Here is a 13,773-nt window from a genome sequence, read left to right on the forward strand (position 1 = left end):
TCACGGTGGCAAATCCAGGTCACCAATATCTGGCCCAAACCCAAGGAGTAGCAACATTCCATGCCACCGAACCGATCTGGCAAAGTGTTCCACATTCGTGGTCCTGCAACACTAAAAACCTCCAAACGAACTGTAGATTTGGTAACAGACCTCAGTGAAGGAACTCCCAAAAGGTATTGCGACTCAGACCGAAGAGATGGAGAAGGCGTATATGGGGCTTTTAAAGCACCAATTTACCTTTGGTAACACCTCTTGAATGGCTATAAACACAAGCACCAGGCTCGTGAACTGAATTCTCCAAAATATATAAAAATACATAAAAGGTTGTTCAGTTTGGCCTGTTGATGTTCTTCTGGTACTGTTTCTATCTGACTTTATTTTATATTTTCTCAGGTACCCATAACGGGGAGGAATGTGAGTACACTGCACAGTGGCAAAGCTTGGAGGTACTTTTGTATTCAAATATAATAAAAAAAAATATTACTACTACTAATCACTTCTATAGCGACGAAGGGTGTACGCAGCGCTGTACATTTTGACATTTATAGATGGTCCCTGCTCAGAAGAGCTTACAATCTAACTTGAATAGACAGACATGACATAGAGGGTAGGGGATGCAGAACCCAAGGTGAGAGGAGTTAGGAGTCAAAAGCACTCTCAAAGAGGTGGGCTTTTAAATGGGCCTTGAATACTGCCAGAGATGGAGCCGGCCGTAGGGATTCGGGCAGCTTGTTCCAAACATATGGTGCAGCAAGGCAGAAGGGACGGAGTCTGGAGTTGGCAGTTGAAGAGAAGGGCACAGATAGGAGGGACTTACCAGCTGAGTGGAGCTCACAGGGGAGGGGGGAATCATAGGGGAGATAAATGAAGAGAGAGTGAGTACCCAGTTAGTACCCGCGTTCATTCCACCTAGGGGGGACAAACAATGTGTGCAAACTTGAAAATTAATTTCTACACAGGTGCTCTTTTCCCCCAGCCCAAATCCAGCAGATGTACAGAGCCAAACTGGAGTCAATTTTCAACCAGTGCAGTGACTGTATTCATTGAAGTGCTGACACTGGCTCTGTAACTAATATATTCATTACTGCTATACAAACATATAGTGGCCCTCAGTGGCATAGTTAGGGGGTGGGGGGGACCGCCCCAGGTGCCGTCTTAGCAGAGGTTCATAGACAACTCGGCGAAAGACAAAGGCGCGCGCCGACAACTGAGCTTAAGACGGAGGCGCGCGCCAAAGAAAATTACAGTTTTTAGGGGCTCCGACGGGGGGTTTTGTTGGGGAGCCCCCCCAGTTTACTTAATAGAGATCGCGCCGGCATTGTGTGGGGTAGAGAGCTGCACGGGAACGGGGACGACGGGAATCCCGCAGGACCCGCGGGCATACCGCGGGTTCCCCCTTTGGGTCACGGGGATCCCGTGGGGACGCCCCTAGGGTCGCGGGGATCCGTGGGGACGCCCCCTAGGGTAGCGGGGATCCCGTGGGGACGCCTCCGAGGGTCGCGGGGTTCCTGCGGGGCTGGATGTACTCAGTCGCGCGGCTCTTCTCCCTACCTTCTCTGCTTGCAGCACAGAGCCGAACGGAAGTCTTCCCGACGTCAGCGCTGACGTCGGAGGGGAGGGAGGGCTTAAACAAAGCTGGATGTACTCAGTCGCGCGGCTCTTCTCCCTACCTTCTCTGCTTGCAGCACAGAGCCGAACGGAAGTCTTCCCAACGTCAGCGCTGACGTCGGGAAGACTTCCGTTTGGCTCTGTGCTGCAGGCAGTGCAGGTAAGGAGGAGAGTAGCCTCGCGGTTCGAGTGGCTACCAAGGGAGGGGGCGGTCCGCCCCGCCACACCCCGCCCCGGTTGCAGCACAGCCGGCCAGGTCCCCTTACTTTTGTGGCACTTCCCCGACCGACCGACCAACAACAGCCCCGGTCCGACAATCCTCCCTGCCCTGTAGCCGCGAATCTAAATTATCTTCTTACAGCAGCTGTAATAAGGTAATTTAGATTCGCAGTTAAGGGCAGGGAGGTTTGTCGGACCGGGGCTGTTGTCAGTCGGTCGGGGAAGTGCCACAAAAGTAAGGGGACCTGGCCGGCTGTACTGCACCCGGGGCGGTAGAGAAGGAGTGGGGAGAAGGACGCTGAAAGGCCATGGGGAAGACGGGAGGAGGGGGGGAAGGACTCTGAAAGCACTTGAAGACAGAGGAGGGAGAAGGACGCTGAAAGCACATGGGGAATACAAAGGGGTGGAGAAGGACGCTGAAAGGCCATGGGAAGGGCGGGGGGGGGTGGAGGAATCTGAAAGCACTTGTGGAAGACAGAGGGGGGAGAAGGATGCTGAAAGCACATGGGGAAGACAAAGGGGTGGAGAAGGACGCTGAAAGGACATGGGGAAGACAAAGGGGTGGAGAAGGACGCTGAAAGGCCATGGGAAGGGCGGGGGGGGGGAAGGACTCTGAAAGCACTTGTGGAAGACAGAGGGGGGAGAAGGATGCTGAAAGCACATGGGGAAGACAAAGGGGTGGAGAAGGACGCTGAAAGGACATGGGGAAGACGGGGGGGTGGGTGGAGAAGGACGCTGAAAGGCCATGGGGAAGACAGAGAGGGAGAAGGACGCTGAAAGGACATGGGGAAGCAGAGGGGGGAGAAGGACACTGAAAGCACATGTGGAAGACAGAGGGGGGAGAAGGACGCTGACAGGACATGGGGAAGATGGGGGGGAGAAGGACGCTGAAAGGAAATGGGGAAGAGAGAGTAGGGAGAAGACACTGGCAGGGAAGAAGACAGATGCCAGACTATGGGGGAGCGGAGAGAAGAAGATGGGTGCCAGACCAATTTGGAAGGGGGAAGAAAGGGAGAGGCACAGTAACAGAGCAAATGGAAGATGCAGAAGGAAGAGAGACAGTGGATGGAAGGAATTGAATGAGAACATGAGGAAAGCAGAAACCAGGCAACAAAGGTAGGAAAAGAATTATATTTCTTTTTTTTTATTTTGCTTCAGGATAAAGTAGTATATTAGTTGTGTTGATAAAAATTTATAAACATTAGAGGCTCTGGTAGAAACCCATTTGCAAAGTATGTATTCTTCCCAATTAATATTTTCAAATTAATAAAGTCTTTTTGCTTATTTGTAAATGGGTTTCTACCAGAGCCTTTAATTCAGTAGCATAATTAAATGAAATAACTATTTCTGAAGTTTATATGGACGGGCGGGGACGGAGGGGATTCCTCGCGGGGACGGGTGGGGACGGAGGGGATTCCTCGTGGGGACGGGTGGGGACGGAGGGATTCCTCACGGGGACGGGTGGGGACGGAGGGATTCCTCACGGGGACGGGTGGGGACGGGTGGGACTTTGGCGGGGACGGGTGGGGACGGGTGGGATTTCTGTCCCCGCGCAACTCTCTAGTGTGGGGTTTTGGGGGTTGTAACCCTCCACATTTTACTGTAAACTTAACTTTTTCCCTAAAAACAGGGAAAAAGTTAAGTTTTCAGTAAAATGTGGGGGGTTACAACCCTCCCCACCCCCCACAACACCCCCACAACACGGCGCGATCTCTATTAAGTAAAGTGGGGGGGTTCCCCCCCACACACCCCCGTCGGAGCCATAAAAACAGTAATTTTGTGCAGTGCGCACCTCCGCGCTGCGCTCAATTGTCTGCACGCGCCTTTGTCCAGGCGCGCTTTTGACCTGACACCCTTAGCAGGGGTGCCGCCAACACTGACTTCGACTGACAAACTGCTGCTTCCGGCCCTGCTCCCCCAGCTCCACAGAACAGAAAAACAGCCATCATCTTAAGTACCAGTTTTAACGATGACGCAGGTGCGCGCCCTCCGACTTCAATTGCTGCTGCAGCATGTATCTGGCCTCTTGGGGATCCGCAGTCATCAGAAAGAGGCATGGGACCTCCCAGCTGCACGCGCGCTGATGACTCAGGGAAGACTTGTGGCTCACTGGTTGAGCTGCTGTCTCTGCACCCGGAGGTTGTGAGATCAAATCCCGGAGCTGCTCCTTGTTGGCCTGGGCAAGTCATTTAATCCTCCAGTGCCCACCGCTTTGAATGCCAATGCCACAGAAAGGAAGTACACAAGTCCCCTCTCCCTCTCTCTTTCATCAAGCCCAGTCTTCTGTTTTCAACAGTGGCCAAACCAGGTCACAAGTATCAGGCAGAAACCAAAGAGTAGCAACATTCCAGAGCTAAGACTGTGATGTCATAATGTCTCATTCCACCAATGCTTAAGAGCCAACCTCATCAGTGATGTCACAATGGCCTGATTGTCCTAAACTCAGCTCACATAAGAATTGCCATACTAATCTGGTAAAGCTGCTGCTTCTGCCCCAGAGGGTGTGAGATCAAATCCCAGAGCTGCTCCTTGTGACCCTGGGCAAGTCACCTAATCCTCTAGTTGCTTTGAATGCCAATGCCACAAAAAAGCAGTACACTTCCCCCTCTGTATTCGCAGGGGTTAGGAGCAAAGCCAGCCCGCGAATAAGGAAAATTTGCGAATAACTTCTGGGTCGACTCTGACCCACCCCCGGATCTTACCTGGCGGTCTAGCGGTGATTTTCCTACACTCCTGCCCCATGCAGAGCCGTGCTGTGTACCCATGCTGAGTTCCTGTGAGACCACGGGAACTCACAGCACGGGTGCACAGCATGGCTCTGCACGGGGCAGGAGTGTAGGAAGATCGCTCCTGCCCCGTGTCACTGCTAGACCACCAGGTAAAGTCCATGCTCCTGGGGCAGCTGCTCACCTCCAATCATCCCCCTCCTTCTCCGATCACCTCCTCCTCCTCCAGTCACCCCCCTCCTTTTCCAATCACTTCCTCCTCCTCTAATCATCCCTCCTCCTCCAATCGCCCCCTCCTCCTCCAATCGCTCTCCTCCTCACCCTGATCCAAGTCCCAGAGCCGGTTCTGGTCGATGCAGGCTGTCTCCAAGTGATTCTCTGGGGGAGGGGGGGGCTGGGAAAAAAATTGCAAATACTCGAAACCACGAATGCCGAAACTGCGAATAGGGAGGGGGAAGTGTATGCAAAGTCCCGTTTCCCTTAATTTCAATCCAGCAGAAATATAATGTGTCTTCCAATCGGTCAGAAGATGGCAGCATTGTCACAAGGTTTTTATGAAATTAAAGTGTCTCATTTCAAGACAGGGCCTGCTGTTGCTAGTTCACAGATTGTTTTGATTAATGCAAACCCTGCAGGTAAAACAAAGGTAAGAGCAGATTTTCCATTTGGAAACCACCCCTAGGGAAAGTACTTACAAAAGATCTGCACTTGCTTTTGCTTTTCTCCTTAACAATTATGTGCATACATTTGTAAATGCAATGTATGTAAATTATTTCTCTCCCTGGACCTAAACATACCCAGAGGCCCAACTCCTTTTATCCCCTAGTATATGCATGACCAATACCCACAGGTAAGTATTCTGCAATTTTCAGACTTCCATTCTCCCAGATATATATAGTAAAACCTTGGATTGCAAGTAACTTGGTTTGCAAGTGTTTTTGCAAGACAAGCAAAACATTTGATTACATTTTAACTTGATATACAAGCAATGTCTTGCATTACAAGTATATACAGCATACATATCACAACGGAGCCAATGGTTTTTCTCTCTCTGACGCTGCAAGAGTGTAGTGACGGTTCTAAACGAGCAAAGTTTTGCAATACGAGTGCGTACAGTATACACGTGTCACATCATTATCACAACTGAGTCAATGGATCTTCTCTCTCTCTGACGCTGTAGGAGTGCAGTGAGCGAGGTCTTGCAATACAAGTACGTATAGTATTTGGTATTAAAGTTTTTGGGTTGTGGAACGAATCGTTTGAGTTTCCAATATTTCCTATGGGGAAATTTGCTTTGATATACAAGTGCTTTTGGATTACAAGCATGCTTCTGGAACGAATTATGCTCGCAAACCAAGGTTTTACTGTAATTATTTACCTACACAAATGGCCTCTGAAAATTACCCTTCTGGTGACTGATGAGCCTTAAAATATGGTTCATAGACAACGGCGCAAAAGACAAAAGCGCGCACCGACAATTGAGCGCAGTGTGGAGACGCGCGACGCGCAAAATTACAGTTTTTAGGGGCTCCGACTGGGGGTTTTGTTGGGGAACCCCCCCAGTTTACTTAATAGACATCACGCCGGCATTAGGGGGGGGTTTGGGGGGTTGTAACCCTCCACATTTTACTGTAAACTGAACTTTTTCCCTAAAAACAGGGAAAAAGTTAAGTTTTCAGTAAAATGTGGGGGGTTACAACCCCCTACACCCCCCACAACACCCCCACAACGCGGCGCGATGTCTATTAAGTAAAGTGGGGGGGTTCCCCCCCAATGCCCCCCTGTCGGAGCCCTAAAAACAGTAATTTAGAGCGGTGCGCGCCTCCGCGCTGCGCTCAATTGTCTGGGCGCGCCTTTGTCCCGGCGCACTTTTGACCTGACACCTAAAATATTGGCCAATTTGTTGAGGCTGGTCAGATCACGGACCGGTGGGTGTTTCTTCCAGCCTCAGCGCATAGGCCTTCCTTTATTTCTCTGTGGAGATTTGTATGGTAGACCCAATGTGAACAGAATGACATGAGCGCAAGCAAATGATTCCGGGAGCTTTAATCGCACTGGACCAAACATCAACATATCTTCCTATTTCTTTCCTTGTTGCCAAACCTTTTCTGAGGACAATTTCCCTAAGAAGAGCGAAGGGCGTGGAAGTTTAGTTTTCTAACCCCCCTTTTATCAAGCTGCACTAGAGATTTTTAGCGCGGGTTGGCGAGATAAGTGCTCCGACACTGATAGGAATTCTAGGAACACTGCAGAATTTAACCCGCCGGCTCATGCTAAAAATCTTTAGCGCAGCTTGATAAAAGGGTTCCTTAATTCTTCATATACACAGGCTTTCCATCAGAACTACAATCCCAAATCTTAAGAGTAGAAATTGATAACCACCTATCCATGAAGAGCCACGTACAATCAACAATAAAACAATCTTTTCTTAGGATGAGAAACCTAAGATCCATCAGAAAATACTTCAAAACAGACTTTCCGAATTTTAGTGCAATCCCTAATCCTATCAGATTTGACCATCCTACTTCAGGGAGCCTCGAACAGATACAGGGCAATAAGAGAGGCAAGTGCAACTAGTGCAGTGGTCTCAAACTCGAGGCCCGCGGTCTGTACTACTGCTGTCTGTACTAGTGCTGCCCGCTCTTTGCAGCATCCTCCGGCTTCCCCCCGGGTTCCCGCTCTTACCTTCAGATAATTACTGCAGCCTGCAGAGAGGATTGCCAGTGCTGCAGCGATCCTTGCAGGCTGCCGTCATCCTTCGCAGTACGTTCCCTCTGCAGCAATTCTACCCCGACATCAGAGGAGGGGCGGGACCGCGGCAGAGAGAACGTGCTGCGGAGGCCGATGGCAGCCTGCAAGGAATGCTACAGCACCGGCGATCCTCTCTGCAGGCTACAGTAATTAGCTGAAACTAAGACAGGGAGGCCACGGGGGAAGCTGGAAGACATTGTAAAGAAGGGGGAAACATGCAGGCCTTCGGGAGGGGGGAAGATTTATAAACTATAAAGAGTTTTACCTTATGTAAAATTGTCATCTAATATAATAAAACGCTAGGCCGCGCATGCGCACTCCCTATGTGTGCGCCGGTTTTCCGTGAGCTGTAGCGACACATAGGAAGTCCTGCTCACTGTTGAAAGACGCAGCGGTCGCAGCCTCTCCGCTCTCTCTCTTCCTCCCCCCTCCCCCCCAGGCGGATTTCGAGCGCCCTTCCGGCTTTTAAGTTGGGCACTGCTTCTCCTGCGGCGCGGCAGCCCGAGTCAAATGTAGTCATACTATAAGTGATTGCAAATTAAGCCTCCGGACACGTGCCCCGTGCAAACTGTCACATGACTTCATGGCGGTTTCACAGGTCAGAAATTATAGTTGCACCGAGAAGCAGGACTAGCAACGCAAGGATCGCTTCCTGCTTACTCACAAACGAGTCGGATGTCGGCCGCGGCGGCCCAAGTCAAATGTCGGCCGCCGTGGCCCAAGTCAAATGTCAGCCGCGGCGACTGCTGGCCGTGGCAGCTGTTGGCGGCTGCAGGCCGCGGCAGCCAAACCCAGAAAACACATAAGTAGGGCATGGAGTTAAGAAGGAATGTATGGGGGGGAGGAAAATACTGCACAGGGAAGTGGGGTGGGAGGGAAATGATGCAACACACGGAAATGGAGGGCAGAAAAGGGGTTGATGGACAGGGGAAGAGGTGCTGATGAACAGGGAGGGGGGGGCAGAAAAATAAAGACAGGCCTACTGCTGAACAGGGGGAGCAGGAAGGAGGTGATGATGGACAGGGGGAGGTAAAACAAAGGGAGAAGGGCTTCTGCTGGATTAGGTGAGCAGTGATGGCGTGGTGGAGGACACAGGGGAGGTAAAAGGAAGGGAGAATGGACAGGGGGAGCAGGCAAGGGGTGGTAGTGGATAGCCAAGGGAAAAAAAAAAAAAAAAAAGACAAACAGAAATACAGAAAGCGGCTAAGGAGAGAGAAAAAAAAATAAAAACAGACACACACATATATATTCTAGCACCCGTTAATGTAACGGGCTATAAGACTAGTTTCTTTAATAAGACATTAACTATTTTTTTCTGCGGCCCTCCAAGTACCTACAAATCCAAAATGTGGCCCTGCAAAAGAGTTTCAGTTTGAAACCACTGATCTAGTGATAGCATCTAGTGAACATTTTGCACTTAGGGATACCCTGGGTCTACTTTTGAAAGGGAAACTGTATAAGATTTTCCCCTTGAAAACATGCTTGAGGTCTCACACCCAGGAAACTTCAAGCCTCATAAGGGGGGATTGGGACTTGTGGCCAAGTATAGGACAACGAAGCCATTGTGACATCACTGATGAGGATGGCTCTTATTGGTGGAATGAGGCATTATGACATCAGGGAAAGGGATTGGGACTTGTATACCATCTTTTCACAACCACATTCAAAGCAGTTTACATACAGGTACTTCAAGCGTTTTCCCTGTCTGTCCCAGTGGGCTCACAATCCATCTGATATACCTGGGGCCGTGGAGGATTAAGTGGTTTGCCCAGAGTCACAGGGAGCAGCGCAGGGTTTGAATACACAACCTCAGGGTGCTGAGGCCGTAGCTCTTCACTGTGCCTTTTCTAAGCTGAGCTAGTAAATGGGCTTAGCGTGCCCTTACGCAGGTCTTTCCTACATGCCAATTTCATTTCATAATGTAAATTAGCCTTTATTTCTATTTGTTTCATTTCTGGCCATACACTATTACCATTAGCATATGGCCATTTAAAAAAATATTAAGCCCTTTATCACCTCCTACATAAGTTAAGTCCAGTTAGTGCACATTAATACCAGAACACTAGCTGATTAACACTTTCACACCCACTGTCTGCCCATTCGCTGCCCCTGACATGCCCCCTCCCCAAAACTTTTTTTTTTTTTTGCAAAATAAATACTGCTTATTGCATGTAGATGGCAAAAACCAACACAAAATACTTTAGCACATCCCACATTAGTCCAATTTTGCTGCGTTAGGCTGTTGTGATCACCTAACACAGTTTACTAAAAGGTCCCCTTCAATTTTTCGGTCTTACACAATCTTCCTAGATAGGCTCGTGTTAACCATTTCAGGCTGAAGGTAATGAAAGACTGCAAGCGTTCGCTTACCCCAATTTTTCCCAGCTTCGCTGCCATCATGAGAGGCGAGAGCCCGTCGTTGTTGAAAAAAGCCTCCAGGTTGCAATCTGGGTAAAGCTTGCAACACTTGATCACCAGGAGATCGTACATTTTCGTGACAAACTTGGTGTTCTCCTTGGTGTTATCAGCTATGGCAATCAGCGCATGCAGCACTGTGCTTCCCCTGGAGTCCTGCCGCCGTAGGTCCGCTTTCTTGTGGACATTCTCAGTCAGGTAATGAACAATGTCTGGCTGATTTGTGCAAGCAGCGAGAGACAGCGGTAGCTCACCTAGAAAGAGAGAGGGCACACCCCAAGGTGGATTAAACCATATAGACTGTATATCAGTGGTTCTTAAACCTGGGAGACCCCCAATCAGCTGGGTTTTCAAGATAACTCTAATGAATATGCATGAGGCAGATTTGCATGCCTGTCACCTCTGGCAGGGGGGGGGGGAGTCCCCCCAGGACAGGTTTAAGAACCACTGCTGTATATGATACCATATATAACAAAAAAAAAAAAAAAACCCAACTACTTTTTGTAAACAACATCAAATCACATAAATACATAAATAATATGCAAATCCTCTTTAGTCTTTAAACCAAATACTTCCCAAAAGGAACAGCAGAATTCACTGCACCTCTCTGGTTTATCTTAAACGTATCCACCCCGTAGGCTTGGTAGCTGGACCTTCCGAGATGTTTCCCAAAGACAGTGGGAGAGGGCAGAGTGGCAGTCGACACGGCACAGAGATTTTTCTGGTGCACCCGTACCAGAAGAATCTAGAGGAAGTCTTGGGCCTCCAGCATCAAATCCGCTTGGAGTGACAGTGATCTTGTTTACTTTAAGAATAAATGGGATACCCATGTGGGATCCCTACGAGGGTCAAGATAAGGAAATTGGGTCATTAGGGCATAGACAGGGGGTGGGTAAGCAGAGTGGGCAGACTTGATGGGCTGTAGCCCTTTTCTGCCGTCATCTTCTATGTTTCTATGTTTCTATTCCACGGATTCATGGCTAGAGATCCATCTATATCCCATAATTGGGGAGCAGGGGAAAGTTGTACCCTGACCTGCCTGTATTACTAGTAAGGACTGTGATAAGGGAAAGCAGCACCAAGGTTTGCTAACCTTGGATAAGCCTGGAGAACATAAGCCCCTATGGAAACAATTATTGCCCTAACTGGCAAATTAGCATGATATTTTGAGAGGTTTTTCAGGAACGTGGAACCTTGTCGGTCTTGGTTAAGGTTTATTCCTGATCATCAAGCAGGTTTCTGAGATCCTTTTCCTCTCTTAAAAAACGCTTGGTATGTTGATAGGTGGGATTGTTTCGCATTTTTTGGGGTACGGCAATCATCCCACTCTATGCATCATCCTATGTTTTGTCACCTTTAGCTACCATGGGAACCTTGCTGGTAGACCAGGCTGTCTTTATTCCCTACAGCTGGCCACTGTGAGTCAAACAGGAGTCTCCGGTTACAACCGAACACGTCAAGTTCTCGTTAGAAAGCTGATGTTGGTGTTTCTGTATGTGCATTGCAATTACTTGAAGAACAATCAAATATAAGCGTGTACACACCGGCACTGACATGCTGATAGGATCAAATCTTATATTCTCTTCCTGTGGAATTGTCTTGGAAAAACAATTTGAGACTACAGACAGTCAAGGAATATTCGGAACACTACAGTACAGAAGTCATCATCGTTGTGTGTAAGCGTGTTTTTAATTTAAATCTGGTTTTATTAAATTTGAGGACAGCAAATATAAATCAGTGGAGTAATGGGAACATTTTTTACCTCATACAGATCGACAAAGTTATTAAAATAACAAAGTGTGTTTCTTATTTTCTCCATCTCCCACCCCCCTTCTCTTAACCCATTAGGGCCTACTCAATCTCTTCATCTACAATCATTCCATTTCACCCATAACAAGTAACTGAACGGAACCCATTAAGAACCCAAAGCTGCTTAGCATGTTCTTATCGTACACTCTCTTTCTAATTAGAGTTCCTCTATTAATTTCTTCATCATTTTGGTCTCTACCACCTTCTCTGGGAGGGTATGTCAGGCATCCATCACCCTTTCCGTGAAAATAAAAAATGTTTTCTGGTATTGCTCCCGAGTCTGCCTCCTTGCAGATGAAGACTAGGGGACACGATATGACGCTGTGAGCAAATCAACTTAGGAGGAACATGAGAAAACATTTCTTCATAGAAAGAGTCGTGGATATCTAGAATGCCTTCCCAGAGAAGGTGGTGGAGACAAGTACGCTGAAGAAACTCAAAGCAAGAGTGGGATATACTCAGAGGATCCCTAAACATAAAGAAGATGAAAACCAAGCATTGAGAGTCTCAGCTCGAAACAACAGGACTTTAAAACTTATTAGCATGGCATGTGGGAGGTCCTATTTGGAGCAGCAAGAACTCTAAATAAACACCCAGCAGTTGGGAGGCCCAGTACCTCCTCCCAACACAACTGATATCTCTCTCCTACTAATTTCCTGGGTTTGGCACTCCCCCCTCCCCCAATCTGGCATCTCCTGTGTCTCTAACCAGCCCCCCCCCCCTCCCCAACAAGCTTTTACCTCAAAAGTTTCCTTTCACCATAGAAGTCCCTGGCATAGACTGTGTGCTGCTGACTAGAATCTTCTCTCTACTGCAGCCTGCACCTTTCTGATGTAACTTCCTGTTTTCATATGGGTGGGCCGAGGCAGAGAGAAGGTTCCGGTCAGCAGCAGACAGCCAATGCCGGGGCTCTGTATGGAGAAAGGAATTTTTGAGGTGAACATAGGTGGGGCAGAGGCCCTCATACCTTGAAGGAAGCAGGTGCCCAGAATCTGTTATAAAGTAGGCTTTTACTGAGCAGTATCAGGGTGCCCATTTATAGAATTACCCTCCTAGTTCAGTTCATTTTAGTCTGGATATTCCACTAATGCAGATTCCAACTGGTATCTAAATAAAGTCAATCAGGCAAAGCTGTGAGTTCGGAGAATGGTGTGATCTAAATCCAGGTTGTTAACGTTGCCTGGGCCTGGGTGGTTGAATCTCCATCTCAGCTACACAGACACTGAATCACTTTTCTCTTGCCAAGGCGTACAGCGGATATGATGTAGAGGCTGCTGCCTGGTCAAGAGATTCAGACCAGCCCAGTCTGTTGAAAAGCTGCCTAAATTCTGCTTTAAGGGACAGACTGTCTGCTAGTTTCACAAGAGAACAGTGTTTTCAAATAGGTGGGAGCTGCTCAAATATTTTTGGAGGTTTGTAGGATGGAAACTCCCTTTCCTTTCTGGTTTAATACCCCTTGTTCCTCCAGTGCTGTAGTGGCACCACTTGCTGAAATCACCACAAAAGCAGTGGAGCAGCCGCCCTGCACAAACACAACCTCCGAAAACCTCCGAAATTCCCAACACACGTTCCGCACAATTACCCCCTACGCAGGGTGAAAACAACTCCTGTCAGCAATTCAGCTACTATAAGGTAGGGTTACCAGACATCCGGATCTCCACCTTACCGAAATAGAAGTATCCTCCCTCATCCTTGGGCTGGAAGAAGCGGCCTCGGGCTTGGGCGTGGACGTCAGCTCCCTTCTCTACTAGCAGCTCCACATAGTGCTTACAGCGCCTCTCAATGGCAATGTGAAGCGCTGTCTGACCTGTAAATAAGGGCAGTGATAAGTAACTCCATTCGCCCTTGTGCCCAATCACCCATCTGACGTCTTAAAATTAGGCCCATGGACTATTCCAACTACTAGGGATGTGCTATTGTTTTCAATGATCTAAGAAATGCCAGCAGAACACTGTTTGGTTGGGGGGGGGGGGGGGCCCAGGAGCTCCGCCCTAGTGCCAGCAGAATCTTGCGGCACAGGTTATCACCAGCTCCCGTCTCCAGCCCCTATCTCCTCCTAGCGTTGCACTTTAAACCTTTGGGGCAGCTGCCGCGCAGTGTCAATGAGCGGGTCTGCCCCCCTGGAAGTAGAACGAGGGGTTCCGGGGCAGGCCCATTCGTTGACGCCGCACAGCGGCCGCCCTGAAGATTTTAAGTACAAAGTCATGAGACGGGTGGGAGAGTGGGCACCAACCGGCGACCGCCA

The 13,773-nt window shown here is 48.8% G+C and overlaps 1 protein-coding gene across 1 annotated transcript in view; it reads right to left on the reverse strand.

The window, feature by feature from the left end:
* TRPV4 (transient receptor potential cation channel subfamily V member 4) overlaps positions 1 to 13,773 on the reverse strand; it is a 152,683-nt gene that overhangs the window by 56,758 nt on the left and 82,152 nt on the right. The window contains 2 exon segments of the mRNA XM_033957279.1: positions 9,675 to 9,973; positions 13,195 to 13,335. Coding sequence (XP_033813170.1) covers positions 9,675 to 9,973; positions 13,195 to 13,335 — 440 coding nt within the window.

Source organism: Geotrypetes seraphini, chromosome 8, assembly GCF_902459505.1.
Source record: "Geotrypetes seraphini chromosome 8, aGeoSer1.1, whole genome shotgun sequence".
Lineage (NCBI taxonomy): Eukaryota > Metazoa > Chordata > Amphibia > Gymnophiona > Dermophiidae > Geotrypetes > Geotrypetes seraphini.